The sequence below is a fragment of the Furipterus horrens genome, unplaced genomic scaffold (assembly GCF_987537825.1).
Source record: "Furipterus horrens unplaced genomic scaffold, mFurHor1.1.pri manual_scaffold_8, whole genome shotgun sequence".
Lineage (NCBI taxonomy): Eukaryota > Metazoa > Chordata > Mammalia > Chiroptera > Furipteridae > Furipterus > Furipterus horrens.
Window position 1 is genome coordinate 28,419,078 of NW_028327178.1, and position 18,693 is coordinate 28,437,770.

At 41.5% G+C, this 18,693-nt stretch overlaps 1 protein-coding gene across 1 annotated transcript; it reads left to right on the top strand.

Annotated features, from left to right (window-relative positions):
* The first annotated feature begins 3,570 nt into the window (after positions 1 to 3,570).
* On the top strand, positions 3,571 to 9,219 carry ZNF396 (zinc finger protein 396). Its single transcript, XM_090285657.1, has 4 exons — positions 3,571 to 4,021; positions 4,292 to 4,433; positions 6,642 to 6,983; positions 7,854 to 9,219. The coding sequence occupies exons 1-4, from the start codon at positions 3,617 to 3,619 to the stop codon at positions 7,940 to 7,942; spliced, it is 978 nt and encodes a 325-aa protein (XP_090141783.1). The 5' UTR covers positions 3,571 to 3,616; the 3' UTR covers positions 7,943 to 9,219.
* Positions 9,220 to 18,693: the final 9,474 nt, after the last annotated feature.

Genomic DNA, 18,693 nt, shown 5'->3' on the forward strand with positions numbered 1-18,693 from the left:
GGTGTTGCTTATTTGGTTGGGGCGTAGTCTTGTACACTGTCAGGGCAGCCTTGCTTTGAGAAATCACCCGGAGACCACTGTGGGATTAGGCAATGGGTTTATTGAGGGAAAAGGGGAAGAAGGGGGGGAAGCGGAGAGGCAGCCCCCGGACCAATTTAAGGGCCCGTAGGAGCAAGGGGAATGGGGACTCCCGGTCCTCCTTGTGGGCCCGTAAGAGTCCCCCCTGAACTTCTGCAAGCACCTTTTGTATACTTGTCAACCACACAGTTTGGTGAGGGTGGGTTTGCTTATCAACATATTCAGTAGGTCATTTACATCTCATTGCTCGCCCCTCCCCCCAGGTTAGTTAACATATCGGGCTAGGTTCATTACCATTTCCCCTGGGAATGGTTTCAGTCCGTCAACACATCTTTTGGGAACTGCTAAGTCCATCAGCATATCTTTGGGAACGGCTAAGTCCAGGGCCAGGTTGATTAGCATATACCAAAAGTCCAGGTGTGCATTTTAGCTGCATTCATGTTCTGACATACACCAAAAGGCTAGGGGTTTGATTCTGGTCAGGGGATGTACCTAGGTTGTGGGTTTGATCCTCTCTGGGAGTGCGTATGGGAAGCAACCAATCAATGTTTCTCAGGTCGATGTTTCTCTCTCTCCTTTCCTCTCTCTAAAATCAATAAACATATTAAAATTTTTTAAAAATACATTTCCAAGAGTCCCTGGGGGAAGGTGGGTGTAGGAGGAAGCCAATATGTGGGTCTGTGGTCTTGTAGCTCACTGAGCTTTAAATTCATTTGTAAACTGACTTAAGATTCTTTGAGGAAATATATACATATATAGGTCCCAAATATGCGTGAAAAGGTTCTGTCTCACCTTTCGAAAGGGCCATTAGATTCTCTTGAGAAAGCATGAGGGGTGGGGTGGGTCAAACCTGTTCCTTAAAACGTCAGTACTGGGGATTCCGAGCCGAGGGTACCCAGCCTCAGTAGCGGGGATGGTACTGCAGGGGAAGTTGTGCAAACACAGGAGTCTCCCTCTCTGTGATTACGGACAAGTCCTGGAATCCTTGGTTTTATTTCCTGTAAAATTGTGATAGCCTTACTAGGTGATCGAAAGAGTAAAGTTAACAATGTTAGTAAAAGTACTCTGAGAAATAACAATGCTAGTGTATCTGAACCGGGATGCAGAGTAGCTGGGATGCCGAGCCATGGAAGTTATTTTTTTAAAGACTATTTATTTTTAGAGAGAGGGTAAGAGAGAGAGAGAAAGAAAGGGAGAGAAACACCAATTGGCTGCCTCTGCCAGGCCGTTCAGAGCCCAACTAAGTAACTCCTGTTCTCGTAGCGCAGCGCGCTTCCCAGAAAGCCTGAGGCGGTGGCTCGTCTCCATGGCAACCGCTCCGCTATCCTAGGCCCGCCCCGCAACCAGCTGGGAGGACCGGAAGCAGCATCCAGCCCCGCGCTTCCCGGCCCCGAGGTGAGAGCCGAGGCTTCTTTTCCGCCCCTAGGCCACGGGGAGAGGCGTCCACACCCCCTCTCCTTATACCTTCCCCCACCTCACCCCCAAGACGATCCCTGCACTTCTCGTGGCCTTCATCTGGTTCCTGCATCTCTCTGCCTCTCACTGCATGTCCCCGCACCCGCTCCCCTCGTCTCCCGCGGCGCCTACCCCCTGCGGTGAATCCACTGGCATCCCCACCCCCCGCGCGCGCTCCCCGGATGTCCGCGAGCCTCCCGCGGTTTCTCGCGGAGTTTGGTCCTTGCCCCAAAGGGGAGCCGCGTGGTTGTGGGACCAGGCGGGGGGTGGGGGTGGGGAGGTACAGTTTTGGGTTCCTAAGTCCCACCTGGAGCCAGCCCACCGGAGGGAGGGATTTGGAAGTGAAAGTTGGTCCTCTCCGCAAAGACCCCGGATCCGGGCTCCGGGCGAAGCTCCGTTCCAGGGACTGGGTTCGTTCCAGGCACTCCTGCGGCGTTGCGGGTGTAGTTCCCCCGTCTCTTGTGTAAGTCTGAGCGCAACTGTGGAGACGGCACAGGTTCCGCGGCGTCTATCCTGCGAACTCCGGAGGCTGCCTTAGCTTAGGGTCCTCAATGTAACACCCCAGAGGGCTCCAAATTCTTAGTCTCAACCCTTCCGCCGCTCCGGCCTCCACCCCAGATTCTGTCCCAGCCCAGGATCATCTAGGTCCAGTGCACGTCTGAGCTGGGTCTCCTGCCACCGGCCTCCTAACCAGGCAGCACAGTGAATAAACGTGGATGGCCTGCGTTCAGACCCCAGCCCTGTCCCGTTGCCCTCCTTACCTGAGCGTGCCGTAGCATGTGTCTCATCTACAACATGGGGATGAAAATATTCGTACAAAGCTTTTGTGAGGATTTAAAATGAGTTTATATTAACTGTTATCACTGTCAGCTGTTGTTTGCAGCATATCACATCCCTGTATAAGTTGTATCGTAGTGTCTCTTCTGCTAGGGTACAAGCCTTAAGAAGCCATAGGCTTTGCTCATGTCGCCAATGTATCTTAAGTGCCTAGAAACGTGCTTGGAGAAGTGGGGGAAAAATGACAGGCTACATAAAGGAAAAATAGGGGCCCATATAAGATTTTTAAATTAGTCATCAGATACTAGTCATCATTTAACTAATCACATTTAAATGCTTCTATGTAAAATGGTACTCAGTGTAATACTATATACTAAGAAAAGTGTCTTTCCATCCCTGGGAACAAGCTAATGATACTTGAAGTAGTTGCTGCTCTCATACATAATTATGTCGCTGGTGGCATTGTGAATTGATAGTCTTGTCTAATTTATTTGATAATACCTAGACAGACAGAACTTGCCACTCTCTTTTGGCCTCAATAAGCAAGGCCTTGGGACATGCTTGAAGAAAATAATTTGAAAGGAGGAAAATAGTCTATTCATGAAAATGTGCCTCTCAGCATTATTTGTAATAGTAAAAATTAGAAACTGCTTAATAGTCTACAATAGAGATATAGTTAAGTAAATAATATAGATTTACAGATGGGAAGTAGAAGTGAATGTAGAAAATGGAAATATATTAGGATGGAGGGATTTGCAATTACTTTTTTATAATGGTTTCGTTAATGTCGAAATAATATTGTTTTAAAAACTAGTAAACTTAAAAAATTACACATGGAAGTACTTCTCTCAAACTATTTCTTAGAGCTCTTTGCAGCAGGCTAAAAAAAATTAACTGGCTCTTTGAGCCTCCTCCAGCATCATAGCTTTTCTCCTGCTTCCCTACTTCTGTGTTCCAAGAGCTCCTCTACAATCCTGTCTGGTCTCTTATTGTGATATTTAATCAGCCTTGGTGGCATGCTTTTCCCTATAAATTGGGAATTACTCATGCATATGAATTAATGAATCTTAAGCTCTTTGATTATATTAAAGATGGAAGTATTCTTTGAAAGCATGATTTATGTTAAGGTCAAGAGCTGTACTTTCTGTACAGCCTTATTTCTAGTCTTAGTTGTATTGTTCTAAGAAGCATGTGTCTTTGTCTTGTTTCTACTTGTTTCTTTAATTGTATTTAAGGGTTATCCATAAGGAGAGCTTCACCTCCTTGAAAATTAAAGCCTAGCAGTCCTAAATTATTCCCAGTCCAAATGTCTGAATCAACATTCCCTCCACAAACTTCAAAAGAGCCTGATAGCATTCTGGTAGTGAAGATGGAAGGGAAAGAGGAGGCCTGTAATCAGGAATCCAACCTCCACTGGAGATGCTGCTACAGCCCAGAGACCTTCCGTCAGCGGTTCAGGCAGTTTGGCTATGAGGAGTCCCCTGGGCCCCGGGAGGCTCTGAATAGACTCCGAGAGCTTTGCTGTCAGTGGCTGAGGCCAGAGGTGTACACCAAGAAGCAGATCCTGGAGCTGCTGGTGCTGGAGCAGTTCCTGGCCATCCTGCCGGAGGAGCTGCAGGCCTGGCTGCAAGAGCACCAACCAGAGAACGGAGAGGAAGCTGTGACTCTGTTGGAGGAGCTGGAGAAAGAGCTTGATGGGCCTGCAGAGCAGGTAAGAAGACATCTGTGGGGTTGAGTGACCAGACTGTGTCAGGATTTCTGATGAATCATTGAGGGTAGAGCTCTCAAATTACATATATTCACATTCAAGTGGCTGTGTAGTGGGGTAAATGTACTCCCAGCTGTGCAAGAAAATAGAATGTGGCTCTGCTATTTTCCTCCCCTTTCATGTGTCTCAAGGTATTTTCAACATAGTTTCTTTTATCTTTATCCTGAAGTCTCATCCCAATTCTTCAGCCTCAGATAACCTAACTGTTCCCAGGTTTTTGGACAAAATGAGGACATACTTGCAGGGAAAGTGGCAGCGTGGGAAATCACTCAGGAATCACCAAGTGGCCAGCTCAAGTCTGCGAAGAAGCAGCTGCAGTGCACATCACTGGAGCTTCATCCCTCAAGACAAAACGGTGAGAGGCAGGGTTTAGTTCATGGTGCGGGGCAAAGGTGGCCTCTCAGCCTGCAGCACACACCTCAGCTGCTTTCTGACAGAGGTCTCAAATCTCCCCTCCGGCCTCCTTTTCACTGTGGCAATTTCTAAATAGATTTCATGCTAAGGAACATTCTCAGTATTTTTGTTCTTGTTTCTTTCTCATAGATTCTTATAAAATCTGCAGATTTTTGAAGTTCTTGACATCATCTCTATCAGGATTTTCAAACCTTTTTAAAGCAGCATGACCCTTTTCTCAAATGACGTTTTACATGGAGTTCCATTATATAAAACAGATAAAAACACAGCTACTCTGACTGAAGCAGGAGCAAACAGTCTCAGCCCACAAGGACTCCAACTTGGCCTTGTTCCAACCTCTTTTATTGTCAGGGCCCCTGAAGTCCTTCTTGAGGAACCAAGGTCACAGTCTAAAGACGATTAGTGTACATTATTTTCTGTGTAACTTCTTGCTCAGTTACTGATGAGATCCAGTATCAAAACTGTCATGTTGCTGCAAAGGCGACTGCTCTCTCGTGGTGCTTTGAGTGTGTTTCTCTACTCCTTCCCATTCTGAACTGGCCTGTGTTGTTCTTTGCATCACTTTTTACAGAAGTGCTCCAAAATGGCCAGCATAGCAACCTGTTCTTCCATTGCAAATACTACAAAGATAAGTGCTGCGGGGGGGAAAAAAAACTAAACAAGGCACAATAAGGGGGATACAAAGTGGGGACAGGGTTTTATTAAATGTAGTGGTGGAGAAGGCCTCTCTGATGAGGTGACATTTGAGCAGAGACCCTTCTGGATGATCCTCCTCAATAAAATGTAAGCTAGAGATGAAGAGGGAAACCCCACTGGTGGGGGGAATCTCCTCTCTCCTACCACTGTTTCTGTGTTCCGGGGGTGGCTGATCAGCTAAGCAAGGTTAGTTTTTTCAAGGGAATTATGATAAGAAACTACAGGAAAAAAACAAAAAATATATAAAAATTTAGAGAAACATTTAGAAAAGATTTCTCACTCATATTTGACAAATAGGTACTTCCAGGAGGCTTGTACTGACCACTTAGCACATCGAGTCTAGCAATTGCCTTGGCTTAACTAGGAGAAAAGTGGAAATCTTTTCACACTCCATCAGGATGGGGCAGAAAACCATCCCAGCCTCAGCAGCTTTGTGTAGTGATGACTAAAGAAGTGATCAGCTGCAAAGCCAGGTTCTTGGTTCCTGTTGTTGGCAAGAACCAGGTTCTGCCTCTGACTGTCCTCACAGATGCATAGAAACTTGAAATCAAAACCAGAAAGCCCAAAGCCCAGGATCTTTCAATTCAAGGCAGAGAAAACCAGAATCATGCATGATAGGCTAACAGAATTATCTCTTAAGGCTGCTGCATGATTTCTGTGGTACAGAGTCACGTCATATAAAAGCCTCTGCAGGTGATAGTGGTCTCCATGCTGCCAAGTGCTAACTGTTGCCAGGATTTTGTTAGTAGTGACTAGACATTGAGGTCATTTTGGAATTCGAGTTTCTTATAATTCATAAGGTAGATGATTTCTATTTAAACCGTAATAATGCCATTCAAGTAATACTATAAAATACATATAAGAGTAGAGGTTTTTTGTGCATGGTACTCTGTGCTACCCTTGATCTCTTGAGATGTTATCCTAGTCTGTATTCTCCCACCATACTTTTTTTGGGGGGGGGGATAACTTGTGTTTTCTGACCTTATTTTCCATATTCCTTGGCTTTCTTCATCTCCTTCCTTTGCTTAATTAATGATTCATTTATCATAATTAAACTTTGTTTTGTTGATTAACATTCTTGTTTATTACTATCTACTGCCAAATTTGAGTCCTGTCTTTCAGTTTCTCCAATAATTCCTCCTCATTGAAGCCCTTTCTTTTTGTCCAGAATTTCCTCAGTCTCTGACGTGTCTATTTCCCCCTACTCATTGTTCTACCTTTTACATAGAGCTTTTCATATTTCTATTTGACTGCCTCCTCATATTAAATTTTTCTCTTTTGCTTTATGATCTGTGTTTTCTGCTTTACCCTCTCCATCCTCCACATTATGATGCTATTTTACAAACACACTAGCTAATAAATGATCCATATATATTTCATTTGGATCATTCTATTATTTTTTTCTTTCCAAACAGAGAACTAGTGACGCTTGCTTTTCTGTGTATTATTTCAGATAAAGACACAAGAACTGTGAATGTGAAATCAGCTTCAAAGCAAAAGACTTCTTCGGTCACAGAACTGCATTACGATGTTTCTAACACCATTCATATGAGTGCTTCCCAGAGTTACACACCTAGAGGAACTGGTGAACAAAATGGCATGTTTGAAAGAAGACATAAAAATCCTTCTCAAAAGAAACAACACAAGTGTGATGAATGTGGCAAAACCTTTAGTCAGAGCTCAGCCCTTATCCTACATCAGAGAATCCACAGTGGAGAGAAACCTTATGCGTGTGATGTGTGTGCGAAGGCGTTTAGCCGAAGTGCAGTCCTGATTCAGCATCGAAGAATCCACACTGGGGAGAAACCCTACAAGTGTCATGAGTGTGGAAAAGCCTTCAGTCAGAGCTCGAATCTTTTCAGACATAGAAAAAGTCACACTAGAGGAAAAAAGTCCAATCAGTATTATGAAGGAATCAAAGCATTTACTCAGAACTTTTTCAACAGATGAAGAAGACAAAAGATACAAACAACTTCTTAGTATAGATCAGTGGTTTTAATGAGCACCAGTTTTCTTTCAAAGGCCATAAAAGCCACAGGAGAGAATATAGACTGTCTTATGTCAGCATTGTTTGCTTTTCTGCTTATCAATACAGTGCCAATTCAGATGTTTGAGGCTCTAAGGCATAATTCAGATGTCCATCTCTAGGGCAACTCTTGAAAAGAAATTCTCAGACATGTTCTACTATTTCTGCTCTTAGCACAAATGATAACAGTACAGTTGATCCTTGCACAACACTGGTTTAAACTGCACAGATCCACTTGTATGTGGATTTTTAAAAACAAATATATCTGTATCCCTGAGTTTCAACCAACCATAGACAGAAAACAGTATTTTTGATCTGTGGTTGGGAGTCTGCAGATGCAGAGGGCCAACTTGACACATTGTTCTACACCATTTTATATAAAGGAGTTGAACATCTGCAGATTTGGGTATCTACTGGGGATAGTGGCAGGGTATGTGACCCTGGAACCAATCCTCTGCAGGTACTGAGAGACAACTGTATGTTTCTCTTTAGGCAAGTACATTTCTCCTGTTGAGAAGGAAGGTGAGTTACTCAGTATAAAAATAGACATTCTCTTTCATTTCATACCTTGAGCATTGGAGGTCTCAGACCAAAGATTAAAGCACTTTTTAAAATTTTTTCCATTTTGTTTTCTGTTACCAGATTCAGAATATGAGAATAGGCTCAAAAGAACATGTAAATCAAGACGTAGGGTGAAATGCCCAGGGTCATTGTCAGGAGGTAGGTGAGTAAAGGGACTTTTCTCCTATGAAAACTCACAAGAGCCTACACATTACTGATAAGACTAAGAAATTTCCTGTGTAGGAAGAAAATGTAATCTCCTTTACAATCTAATTTAGAAATAACTCAGTAAAAATGTTAAGATGACGCTACATGTCTTCAGGGAGTGGCTTAAACATAAGGAATGTTCTGGTAATAAATTGGGTTGCCTATGAGTGCTTATGTAAGGTTGGTGATCACCTTAATATAAAGGAGAAAGGGAGATGAAGAAAAGACTGTCCAAACAAGACTGACATAACATAAATGCTGAGAAGTGTGGTAACACAGAAGTGTACCACAACTTCCCTGGAAAAGGAAACCTTTAACAGCTCATGACCATCCTTCCAGGTTCTTCCTGACCCTCTTTCTGCCATCAATTAACTGTGAACATGTGTCAGGCATCACAAGACAGCCTTTTCAGGGTCTTATGCATTCTTAATAAGATGAGTTTCTAGACAAGCTGTCAGAAAGTGAGACCCTGGATTTTGATGTTTTTGTACTGATGAAACCACTAAAGTCTATTTAGAGTTCACCAAAGTTTTATCCATATTCAATAAGATTCCCTGTTTAAATACAAAATGACTGACTTGTATGTTATTAAAATGATTCTGACAGTATACAACATAATTTTCCCTTTTCTAGGGATTCTTGGTAAGACTATTTGTTACAAGAATGTACATATTATTGTGTTTCCCATGGTGCCACCGTTACCCAATGTGCAGACAAATGAAGTGAAAGTCCTTGGAATGAGAAAAGAAGAGGGGGCTCACAGTGAATTTCCTTGTCTGGGTGTATTCCTCATGAAACATAAACATTTCATTATCAGAAAACCCAGCTATATCTAGTGTTTACACTAACTCCAGAAACAAATGTGGCATTACTGTGCTCTGCTTCAGTACTAAATTAATAAATATAAAATTAGTAGGGGGAGAAATAAATGTGAGTTTTAACTATAGAATTGTCTAATAGTGATTATATTTTATAGTTCTAGGGAATATGAATATATATTGGGTTTTGTATATTTTCCATTATTAAAAATGTAGGGAGTCTTTATTTGGTGCTCATTCTCTTAAGTAAAGAGGGAGTAGCCATCTATTAAAGCAGCAAATGCCTCAGAGATGTGTGTATTGTGAATTACTGCTTAGTTATGGAAAGGCAGTTTCTTAGGCACTGTGTGAATAAAATGATCTAAATCAAGTGTTCTGAGGGATGGGTCTGTTCACGTGGTGCTGCCATAAACTACAAAATTGCATTCTCTTCATTGTGGATAATCTGAGCATCTCCACCAGAAAGTGATGTGAATCATATTAGCCAAGTACATGATGAATCTTTAAATGGTGTTGCTTTGTACTTGGAGTTACCTTGCACTTAAAGATGTGTCCTGATGAGTAGAAGATACTAGTTTATCTAAGTGGAGAATTACTATGACTTGAGCTAACCTTGATAAAAATTAGCATGATATTAGTACCACATTAGATTGATTTATTTTCACAGATGGTAAATAGTCTGAAGTGAAACTGGTATTTTTAAAAATGAATTTCAGTGCACCTGGGCCTTCAATATTATATCTATACTCCAATGTTCCTCCTGTACTTCACTCCCATTCTTTTTGTAAACATGTCCATCACTGTTGTCAAGCCTTCTTGTAGCAGGAATGCTTCGGGATGCAAAATCCAACCTTGGTGGCTTAAGCAAATAAGACTTTGCCACCAGAAATCTAGAGGGTGAGCTGCTGCTGGCTGTCAAGCAGCAGCTGGACAGTAACTGGTCTGGCTGGTGAACTTGCCGTTCTTTTGGCCTTTCTTTCCCTCGTGCTTACTTTCTCAGATATGCAAGAAAGCTGTCCCAACTCCAGGAACCACATCTGGGGTCATGACAGGAAGAAAGCGGAAAAAGGTCATGAGTGTAACTGTCTACTAGGAAAAGTAAAAGCTTTCCAAGAAACTCCACCAAAATTCTGCTTATATTTTCTTGTTATATGTCTGTTAATCAAGTGTTTCTAACCTCTAGAGGGAAAGCAGAAGGTCAGATGAGGATTGGGAACAATGTTGGGTCAACCAACAGTGCCATATTTCCTCCTCCTTGGCCACCTTCCTCATTATGGGCAGAGGACTGATTTTGTCTCCTGCATTACAGGTAGAAAAAGAGGTTACAACTCTTAGAGCCTCCTACCACCAAATTTGCCAACTTATCTACACTTGATCCATAATTTCTTCTCTCCCTCCTTTCAGAGTGAAAGAGGGTTCTCTCCTTCCTGACCTCGCCTTCAGGCAATATATGGTAGTGGCATGGCAATGGCAGAGGCCACAGGGAAAGCTCCTTATACTCAGAGGGGAATCCTTTGTGTGATCACAGGAGCTTTGGTCCCAAGAACGTGGTGCCAATCCCCATTTCCTTTATTCTCTGTGTCCTCTCACTGCTTGGAGCAGGAGGCAGACATAGTTGAGAGAAGTAAACAGCAGAGCAGGGAAACTAAAACCCCAGCTTTCTAGATGGATGACTAGTAGTGGAGGACTCGGGGAGCCAGAAATTGTTGGTTTTTTTGCCTAGAGGAGGGAGACCAAGTGTGATCCCCCAAAGTAGTGTATGAACTCTGCTCACCTCTAAACTGCACATGCGTGGATTTGACTCTATTTAAACAGCAGACAACAGGCATTGAGAACTGAGCTACAGAGTAGACTGCAACCCAGAATTCAGACTGGCCACTGGGTGGCATCAGAAAGGACAGATCCAAATTGCACTGGAAGTGTTTGAAAACAGAACTGACATTGGAACCACAGCCCTCAAGATGCAGATCAGAATTTGTGGCCTGACCCTAACTAGGTCCATTGCCTGCTAGAACAAACAAATCAACTTTCTCCTTAGGGTTTAGATGATACCCATAATCTGATAACATAATATTAAAAATGTGCAGGATACAATGCAAAATTACAAGGTATAGGAAGAACCTGGAATATCTCAATTTGCAAGGAAAAATAAAATCAAATTATGCCAATGCCTAGATAATAAAGATGTTAGAATTATCAGAAAAGTATTTTAAAGATTTTTAAAATTTATTTTTAGAGAAATGATAATGGAGAGAGGGGGAGAAATATTGATTGGTTGCCTCTCATATGTGCCCCAATGGGGATCAAACCTGCACCCCAGGCATGTGCCCTGACCAAGAATTGAACCTGCAACCTTTCTCTTTGTGGGATGACACCCAACCAACTAAGCCACACTGGTTAGGGCCAGAAGAATACTTTAAATAAAGTATTAAAAATAACTTCTTAGGAAGTAAGAGTGAGTTAATGGAAAAAATATAAAACCTCAGGGGGAAAAAGTATATAATAAGAACCAAATGAAAATTTTAGAGCTGAAAAAAGCAACCAAAAAAATGCATTGTATGAGCTCAATGGAAGAATACAGATGCCAGAGCAAATAGCTATAGATCAATAGAAATTATCCTATTTAAACAGCACAGATAATAAATATTGAGATGCAAAAAAGAGAAGACAATTAAAAGAAAACTACAGTCCAAAATCCTTAATGACCACAGGCACAAAAGTCCTCAACAAAAGAGTATCAGATTGAATCCAGAATAAAACAACTGCACCAAGTGGGATTGACCACAGGACTATTAGGTAAATTAAAGTAATCCACCAGATGATTTAGTTGTTTCAAAAGGAAAAGTCACATGGTCATATAAATTGATGCAGAAAAGTATTTAACATAATTCAAAAGATAACACCAAGTGCTAGTGAATATGTGGAGAATCTGGTCACTCATACATTACTGATAGGGATGTAAAATGGTATAGCCACTCTGAAAAACTTCGACAGTTTCCAACAAAAATAAACACCATATATATTACTGGCTCCACCTGCTATAACAAAATACCATATACTGAATGGCTTAAATAACAGGAATTCATTCTTCCCAGTTTTGGAGGTTAGGAAGTCCAAGCTCAGTAATTCAGTTCCCAGCTAAAGGCTCTCTTCTGGGTTTTCAGATGGCCACCTTCTCACTGTGTCCTCACATAGTGGAGAGAGAGAAAAATGGGTATCTTATCTCTAATAAGGGCACTAATCACATCATAAGGGCCCCACCCTCATGACCTTATCTAAACCTAATTACCTGCCAGAGGGCCCATCTTCAAATACCATCACATTGGGGTTTAGGGCTTCAACATGTGAATTTGGGGGACAGGCACAAACATACAGTCCATAACACTATATGACCTAGCTATCCTACTTCTAGATATTTACTCTAGAGAAATAAAAACTTGTGTTCACACAAAACCCTGTCCATAAACATTCAAATAGCTCTATTTATAATTCCTCAAATTCAGAAACAACCCAAAAGTCCTTTAACGGTTAAATGGGTAAACAAACTATGTAACTGACAGTAAAATACTACTCAGCAATAAAATGAACTATTGAGATATGCAGCAATATAGATGAATCTTAAAGTAATTATGCTGACTGAAAGGTTAAAGGCATTGTGCTGAATGAAAGGTATGTAAAAGGCTGAACACTTCATTATTTCATTTATGTTATTTTACGGAAAAGTAAAAACTATTTTGATGGATAATAAATCAGTAGTTGCCACAGGTTATGGATGTAGGAAAGTTGTGAGTACATCCTGAGGAAATTTTATGAATGATGCAACTCTTCTGTATCGTGGTTTTGGTGGTAGTTTCACAAATCTATGTGAAAACATACTCTGTATGTTAAAACTTACAGAGTAAATGGCACAAAAAGGCAATTTTATTGTATACTAATTTTAAAGGAGAACTCCATAAAATAGAGAACAAATAATTGAGCAACTAAAGCCAGAAGTTGATTCTCTGAGAGGTGAATAATATTTATAAATTTTAAGCAAAATTGATTAAGAAAAGCAAACAGAAATTACCAATTTCAAGAATGAAAGAGGGGTCATCACTACTGGTCCTGCAGACATTAAAAAGATATTAAGGAAATATTATGAATAACTTTATGCCAATAAATTTCGATGACATACCTGAATTAGATACATTTCTTTTAAAAATATTATTGATTTTAGAGAAAGGAAGGGGAGTGGAGAGAGAGGGAGTGGGGAGAGATCAATTTGTTGCTCCACCCATTTATGCAGTCATCAGTTTATTCCAGACCAGGGATTGAACCTGTAACCTTGGCATATTAGGACAATGCTCTAACCACCTGAGATAGCCAGCCAGGGAAAATTAGATATCTTTCTTGAAAATCAAACTATTTCTTCTTACATCTCATTAATCAGAACTGAATAATATGGCCATTCCTAGTTGTCAGGGAGGCAAAGTGACTACCTGGCAAAGGGAAACAGAATGGTTATGGATGGCTCAACTCAATCACAATTTATTGGCAATGGCTGGGCACAGTGTTGCCTGCCCCCCGCTCCCAGATCCCAAAAATTGGGAGTGTATTAGAAGAAGGGGAGTGCTTTGTATGGGAAGCTAATAGTGTCTGCCACAGTTAGGTTTTTAGTCACTTGCAAACAAAAGACTCCTGGCACAGTGTACTTATCAGCTACAATAAAATGAAATCTTTTAACCAGTACACTCAAAGTGCCCAGAGTGAGAAACTTTTGCACTGAGGGTTGGGACTGAGAGCTTCCAAATAATTGTTAGAGAAGAGCCTAGTCTATGGCCATACCACCCTGAACACACCTGATCTCATCTGATCTCAGAAGCTAAGCAGGGTCGGACCTGGTTAGTACTTGGATGGGAGAGAAAAGCCTAGAAAAGATTATTCTTTGATGAAATCTGATAACATCACATCTGAAGGTCTGTGCTTCTCTTCCAGAATGAAAACTTTGCCTCTCTTCCTCCATCTCAGGGTGCCTCCCTTACCGCTCAGCACACTGCCTCATTTGGCTTTCTTGCTGGTGCTCTATTCTACTCTACTGTAGCATTTCTCCACTGCCTTGTGAATACTTTTTTTTTTTTTTTTGTCTATTTCCTTAAGGAGGTGGTGATGCTAAAAGAAGAAATCATGACTTCATTTAAGCTATCATTAGTTCTCTGGAACCTATGTAGTCTGTTTTTTTTTTTTTTATGTTTTTTTTTTTTTAACCATTAATGGATGAATGAGATAGTTTTAAGGCAAAGTTGAAAGTTTTGGCTGGCAAAGAAAACAATTAGTCCTTTTTAGATTTAGACAGATTATTATTTACACAGACAGTGACAAAAAGAGCCAGATGACTGCAACATGAATGAATTGTGGACTACCTTGGTGCTGAGGGACTAATGCCATGTGGCATCTAAGCCATTTTATAGTCTGCAACTGTACAGAAGGGAGTGGGGGTGGGAAGCAGAAAGTCTTAATCATGACCCAGGAAGCAATGAGAAATTGTCTCGTGACAACCTTCTTGGAAGACTGGGAACTGAGTGGCAAATGGCCTTGTGGCAGCTACTTATAAAACCCCTCATGCTCTTGTGTTCCAGGAGGATCACAAGGTGTTCTGCCAAGACTCAGATCAGCTGCTGTTCAAGCCTTGTTTGTGTGGCCCATGTAGATATGTCCAAGGTTGTCCAGTGCTGGCACAAAGCTATTCCCTACACTCAGGTTGCTCAGAGAAACAAGATGCTCTTTCTTGACTTGATCATTTTTTAAAGTATATTTTATTGATTACGCTGTTACAGTAGTCCCAATTTCTTTTCCCTTTGCTCCTCTCTGCCCAGTACTGTACCCCACTTCCCTCCAGCAATCCCACCCCCCTTAGTTCATGTCCATGGGTCCTGCGTGTAAGTTCTTTGATTCACCCTTTCCTATACAATTCTTAACATCTCCCTATTTTGTACCTACCAATTATGCTTCTGAATCCCTTCACCATTTTCCCATTTCTCCCCATTTCCCCTTCCAGCTGATAATCCTCCAAATGATCCCCATACCTATGATTGCTTCGTTTGTTTTTGTTTTTAGATTCTGTTGTTGATAGTTCTGAGTTTGTTGTCATTTTAATGTTGATAGTTTTGATCTTTTTCTTAAACAATCCCTTTAACATTTCCTATAATAAGGGCTTAGTGAAGATGAACTCCTTTAGCTTTACCTCATCTTGGAAGCGCTTTATCTGCCCTTCCATTCTAAATGATAGCTTTGCTGGATAGAGTAATCTTGGTTGTAGGTCCTTGCTTTTCATCACTTTGAATACTTCTTGCCAGTCCCTTCTTGCCTCAAAGTTTCTTTTGAGAAGTCAGCTGATTGTCTTATAGGAACCCCTTTCTAGGTAACTCTCTTCTTTTCTCTTGCTGCTTTTAAGATTCTCTCTTTAAGGATCAAAACTATGAACATTAAAATGAAAACTGTATCACAACAACCAACAACAGAAGCTAGGGAACCGAAACAAAGACAAACTAAGTAGGCAACGAGAGTGGAAAAAGAATTATAGGTATGGGGAACATTTTGGGGGGAGGTCAGCAGGGAGGGGGAAGAAGGGAGTGGGGAGGGAGGTGGTACAGGAATTAAGAAGCATAGCAGGAGGGAGTGGAGTAGACAGGAAGATGTTGAAAGAACTATATGCACAACCAATGGATATGGACTAAGGATGGGGAACACCTGGAGGGAGGGGGGTCACTGGGTGGAGGGGAACAAAGGGAAAAGAAATTGGGACAACTGTAATAGCATAATCAATAAAGCATATTTTTTTAAAAAAGATTCTCTCTTTATCTTTAACCTTTGGCATTTTAATTATGATGTGTTTTGGTATGGTCCTCTTTGGGTCTAGCTTGTTTGGGACTCTCTGTGCTTCCTGGACTTGTATGTCTATTTCCTTTGCCAAATTAGGGAATTTTTCCTTCATTATTTTTTCACATAAGTTTTCAATTTCTTGCTCTTCCTCCTTTCCTTCTGGCATCCCTATGATTCAGATGTTGGCCTGTTTAAAGTTGTCCCAGAGGTTCCCAAGCCTCTCCTCATTTTTTTCAATTCCTTTTTCTTCATTCTGTTCATGTTGACTGCTTATTTCTTCCTTACTTTCCAAATCATTGGTTTGAACCCCGGCTTCCTTCCCTTCACCAGTGGTTTTGTGTGGATTTCCCTTTGTTTCACTTAGCATAGCCTTCATGTCTTCCCTTATGTGTTTGCCGTACTCAATCATATTTGTCAAGTCTGTGAGCATCATTATCACCAGTGTTTTGAACTCTGTGTTTGTTAGGTTGGCTATCTCCTCATCGCTTAGTTCTTTCACAGTAACCTTTATCTGCTCTCTCTTTTGGGCCATACATCTCTGTCTTCTCAATTTGACAGCCTCCTATGTTTGCCTCTGTGTCTTAGGGAGGGCTTTTGCACCTGTAACATTTAAGGGGCGGAGCCTTAGGTATTTCTCAGTGCCGGGCGACCCATTTCACCACATTGTGATACTGTATATGGGAGAGAGGTCTGAGAGGGAACAATGCTGCTTGCTCAGCACTCGCCGATTTTTCAAGCACTTTCCTGCTTCCCATATGGGACTGGCACCCATCTAGCTGTTGTCCTGGTTGTGGTTCCCAGAGTGGTTGGGTTTGCAAATTTTCTAGGACTGTGGGGGCCCTCTAAACAAATGGACTTTGCTGAGAGACTGCAGTTTCTTCCTCTACCCCAACTGCCCTGGGTTTTCACAGTCAGAAGCAATGAGGCTTTATTTTCCTTGGTGCAGGAACCATGAGCTGCAGGGTCTGGTCTGGGTCTGGGAGTGCTCCCCAGGTATCCCTCCTGACTTTCATGATGTGTGACTGTGCTTTACACCAGCCAGCCACAACCACTGTCTTGCTGCTGCCACCACGGCTGCCACTGCCACACCACATCCTCTCTGCCCTGGCTCCACCCCTTGTACCTGTCTGGATGAGTATTGCTTCTTTATATCTTTGTTGGACTTCCATGCAGGTTGATTTTCTGGCAGTTCTGATTGTTTTTAGTTTTGAGATAGTTGTATTCCCTCTTATGGTTGTGGGGGGAGGCGAAGCGTTTCTACTTAAGCCTCTATCTTGGCCAGAAGTCCATGATCATTTTAAAAAAATGTACGAGAGAGAGAGAGAGAGAAATTGATTTGCTGTTCCACCCATCTATGCATTCACTGGTTGCCTCTTGAATGTGACCTCACCAGAGATTAAACCTGCAATCTTGGTGTATGGAGATAACACTCTAATGAACTGAGCTACCAGACCAGGGCTTGACTAGATCTTTAAGATGGTTTCAATGACCATGATTCAGAAAAGAATCCACATAGTGGGGCTCAGAAGGATGGTGTTTCAAAGAGGTGTCAGTCCTTGCTCTCAAAAGAGGAAAAATTCATGTGTTTTCCATTTACTCTCTTAGAAAGAAATAGGAATTATAGAACAGAATCCTAGGAAAGGGTTTTGTAAAAATTTGTAACATTTTTAATTTCCTTAAGTATTTCTGTTTGATGATCTTTTCTGTTTTCCAACATTAATTACATGTAAAAACTCTTAAAGTAAAATAAAACAAAAATGCCTTGAGCTAGCTTTTAGAGTCACCAAAGAGGGAAAAGTAGTAAAAGCAGCCAAGCAGATTTGTGGCAGTACCAAGTAGAGGACTGAAAAGGCTGGATTTCTGAATCCTCCTAAAGAAAGAAAGAAAAGGATCAGAGTTAAGCAGTGGTTCTGGGGAGATGAAGTTTGGGTCATAGTGCAACGTAGTCCTATACCATCAGCTGCTTGCTTGTTAACTTGCTCTCATTCACAAATTGATCAGAGGCTGAGGGCACTTTCCTGAATGAGGAAAAGAACCAAAGCCTGAAGATATTGCAATGCTTTTGGAAGCCCAGACCTGCACTTCTAACATAGACCTTAAACAACAGGGCTCTTTTGTGTGGTTTCTGATGCCTGACATGTGACCTAGCAAAGGCACCAGTGGGGCCAGCACAATTCATTCGTTTATTCAACAAATATTTATTACATTCTCTATAAATCCAGCTGTCAGCATCCTATGACTCGGTGGGGATACTGTGCTAAACAAGACAGACAAGTTTCCTGCCCTTCTAGGACATTCAAAAATAAAACAAAACAAAAAACATGGAAATGAGTAAATCAGATCACTTTGAATATTGCTACATATGGTGGGAAGGCTTCCAAGAGGAAAGGTTGTCAGTGTGGCTGAGGATCCTGGGCTAAGGTGAGCCTAAGCTGAGGTCAGACAGGGAATATAGGGAACAGGCCAAGGTAAGGAGTTTTTATGTCATACTTAAGGCAGTGAGGATCCATTGAATGATTTTACTTTTTTAAAAGATTTTATTTATTTTAGAGAGAGGCGAAGGTAGGGAGAAAAGAGAGAAACATCCATGTGAGAGAAATGGCAACTGTTCACTTTGCAGAAAGACACCCAACAGAACCACACGGGTCAGGGCTTGAAGGCGTTTGAATAGGAAGTAAAGCAGTCTGATTTACGTTATTAAATGATCACTTCAGCAGCTGTTTTGTGGTATAAAATGGCCAGCCTAAATTAGTCAGATGACCACAAATTCTACAAATTCAATGTGAGATCATTCCCAAAACTCTAATCTGTCTCATCTTATTTCCCTAATAGATAAATTGGTCAAAATAAAGTTCTGTAGCATAGCCAGTGGGAGCCAAAGGTTGGATGGAGTCATGCATTGGTTTCAAATCCTGCTTCCCACTTATTAGTTATGAGTTCTTGGTAGGTTATTTACTGTGCATTAGTTAGCAGTGAAATGGGGATAATAAACGTCCCTGCAGCATAGGGTTGTGAAAATTAATGGCAATATATGT

Bases quoted from the DNA above. Each gene is read 5' to 3' on its own strand.
- ZNF396 (XM_090285657.1), top strand. From the start codon at position 3,617: ATGTCTGAATCAACATTCCCTCCACAAACTTCAAAAGAGCCTGATAGC. The intron at 4,022-4,291 runs GTAAGAAGACAT...AACTGTTCCCAG, and splicing joins TTGATGGGCCTGCAGAGCAG to GTTTTTGGACAAAATGAGGA. The intron at 4,434-6,641 runs GTGAGAGGCAGG...GTATTATTTCAG, and splicing joins TCATCCCTCAAGACAAAACG to ATAAAGACACAAGAACTGTG.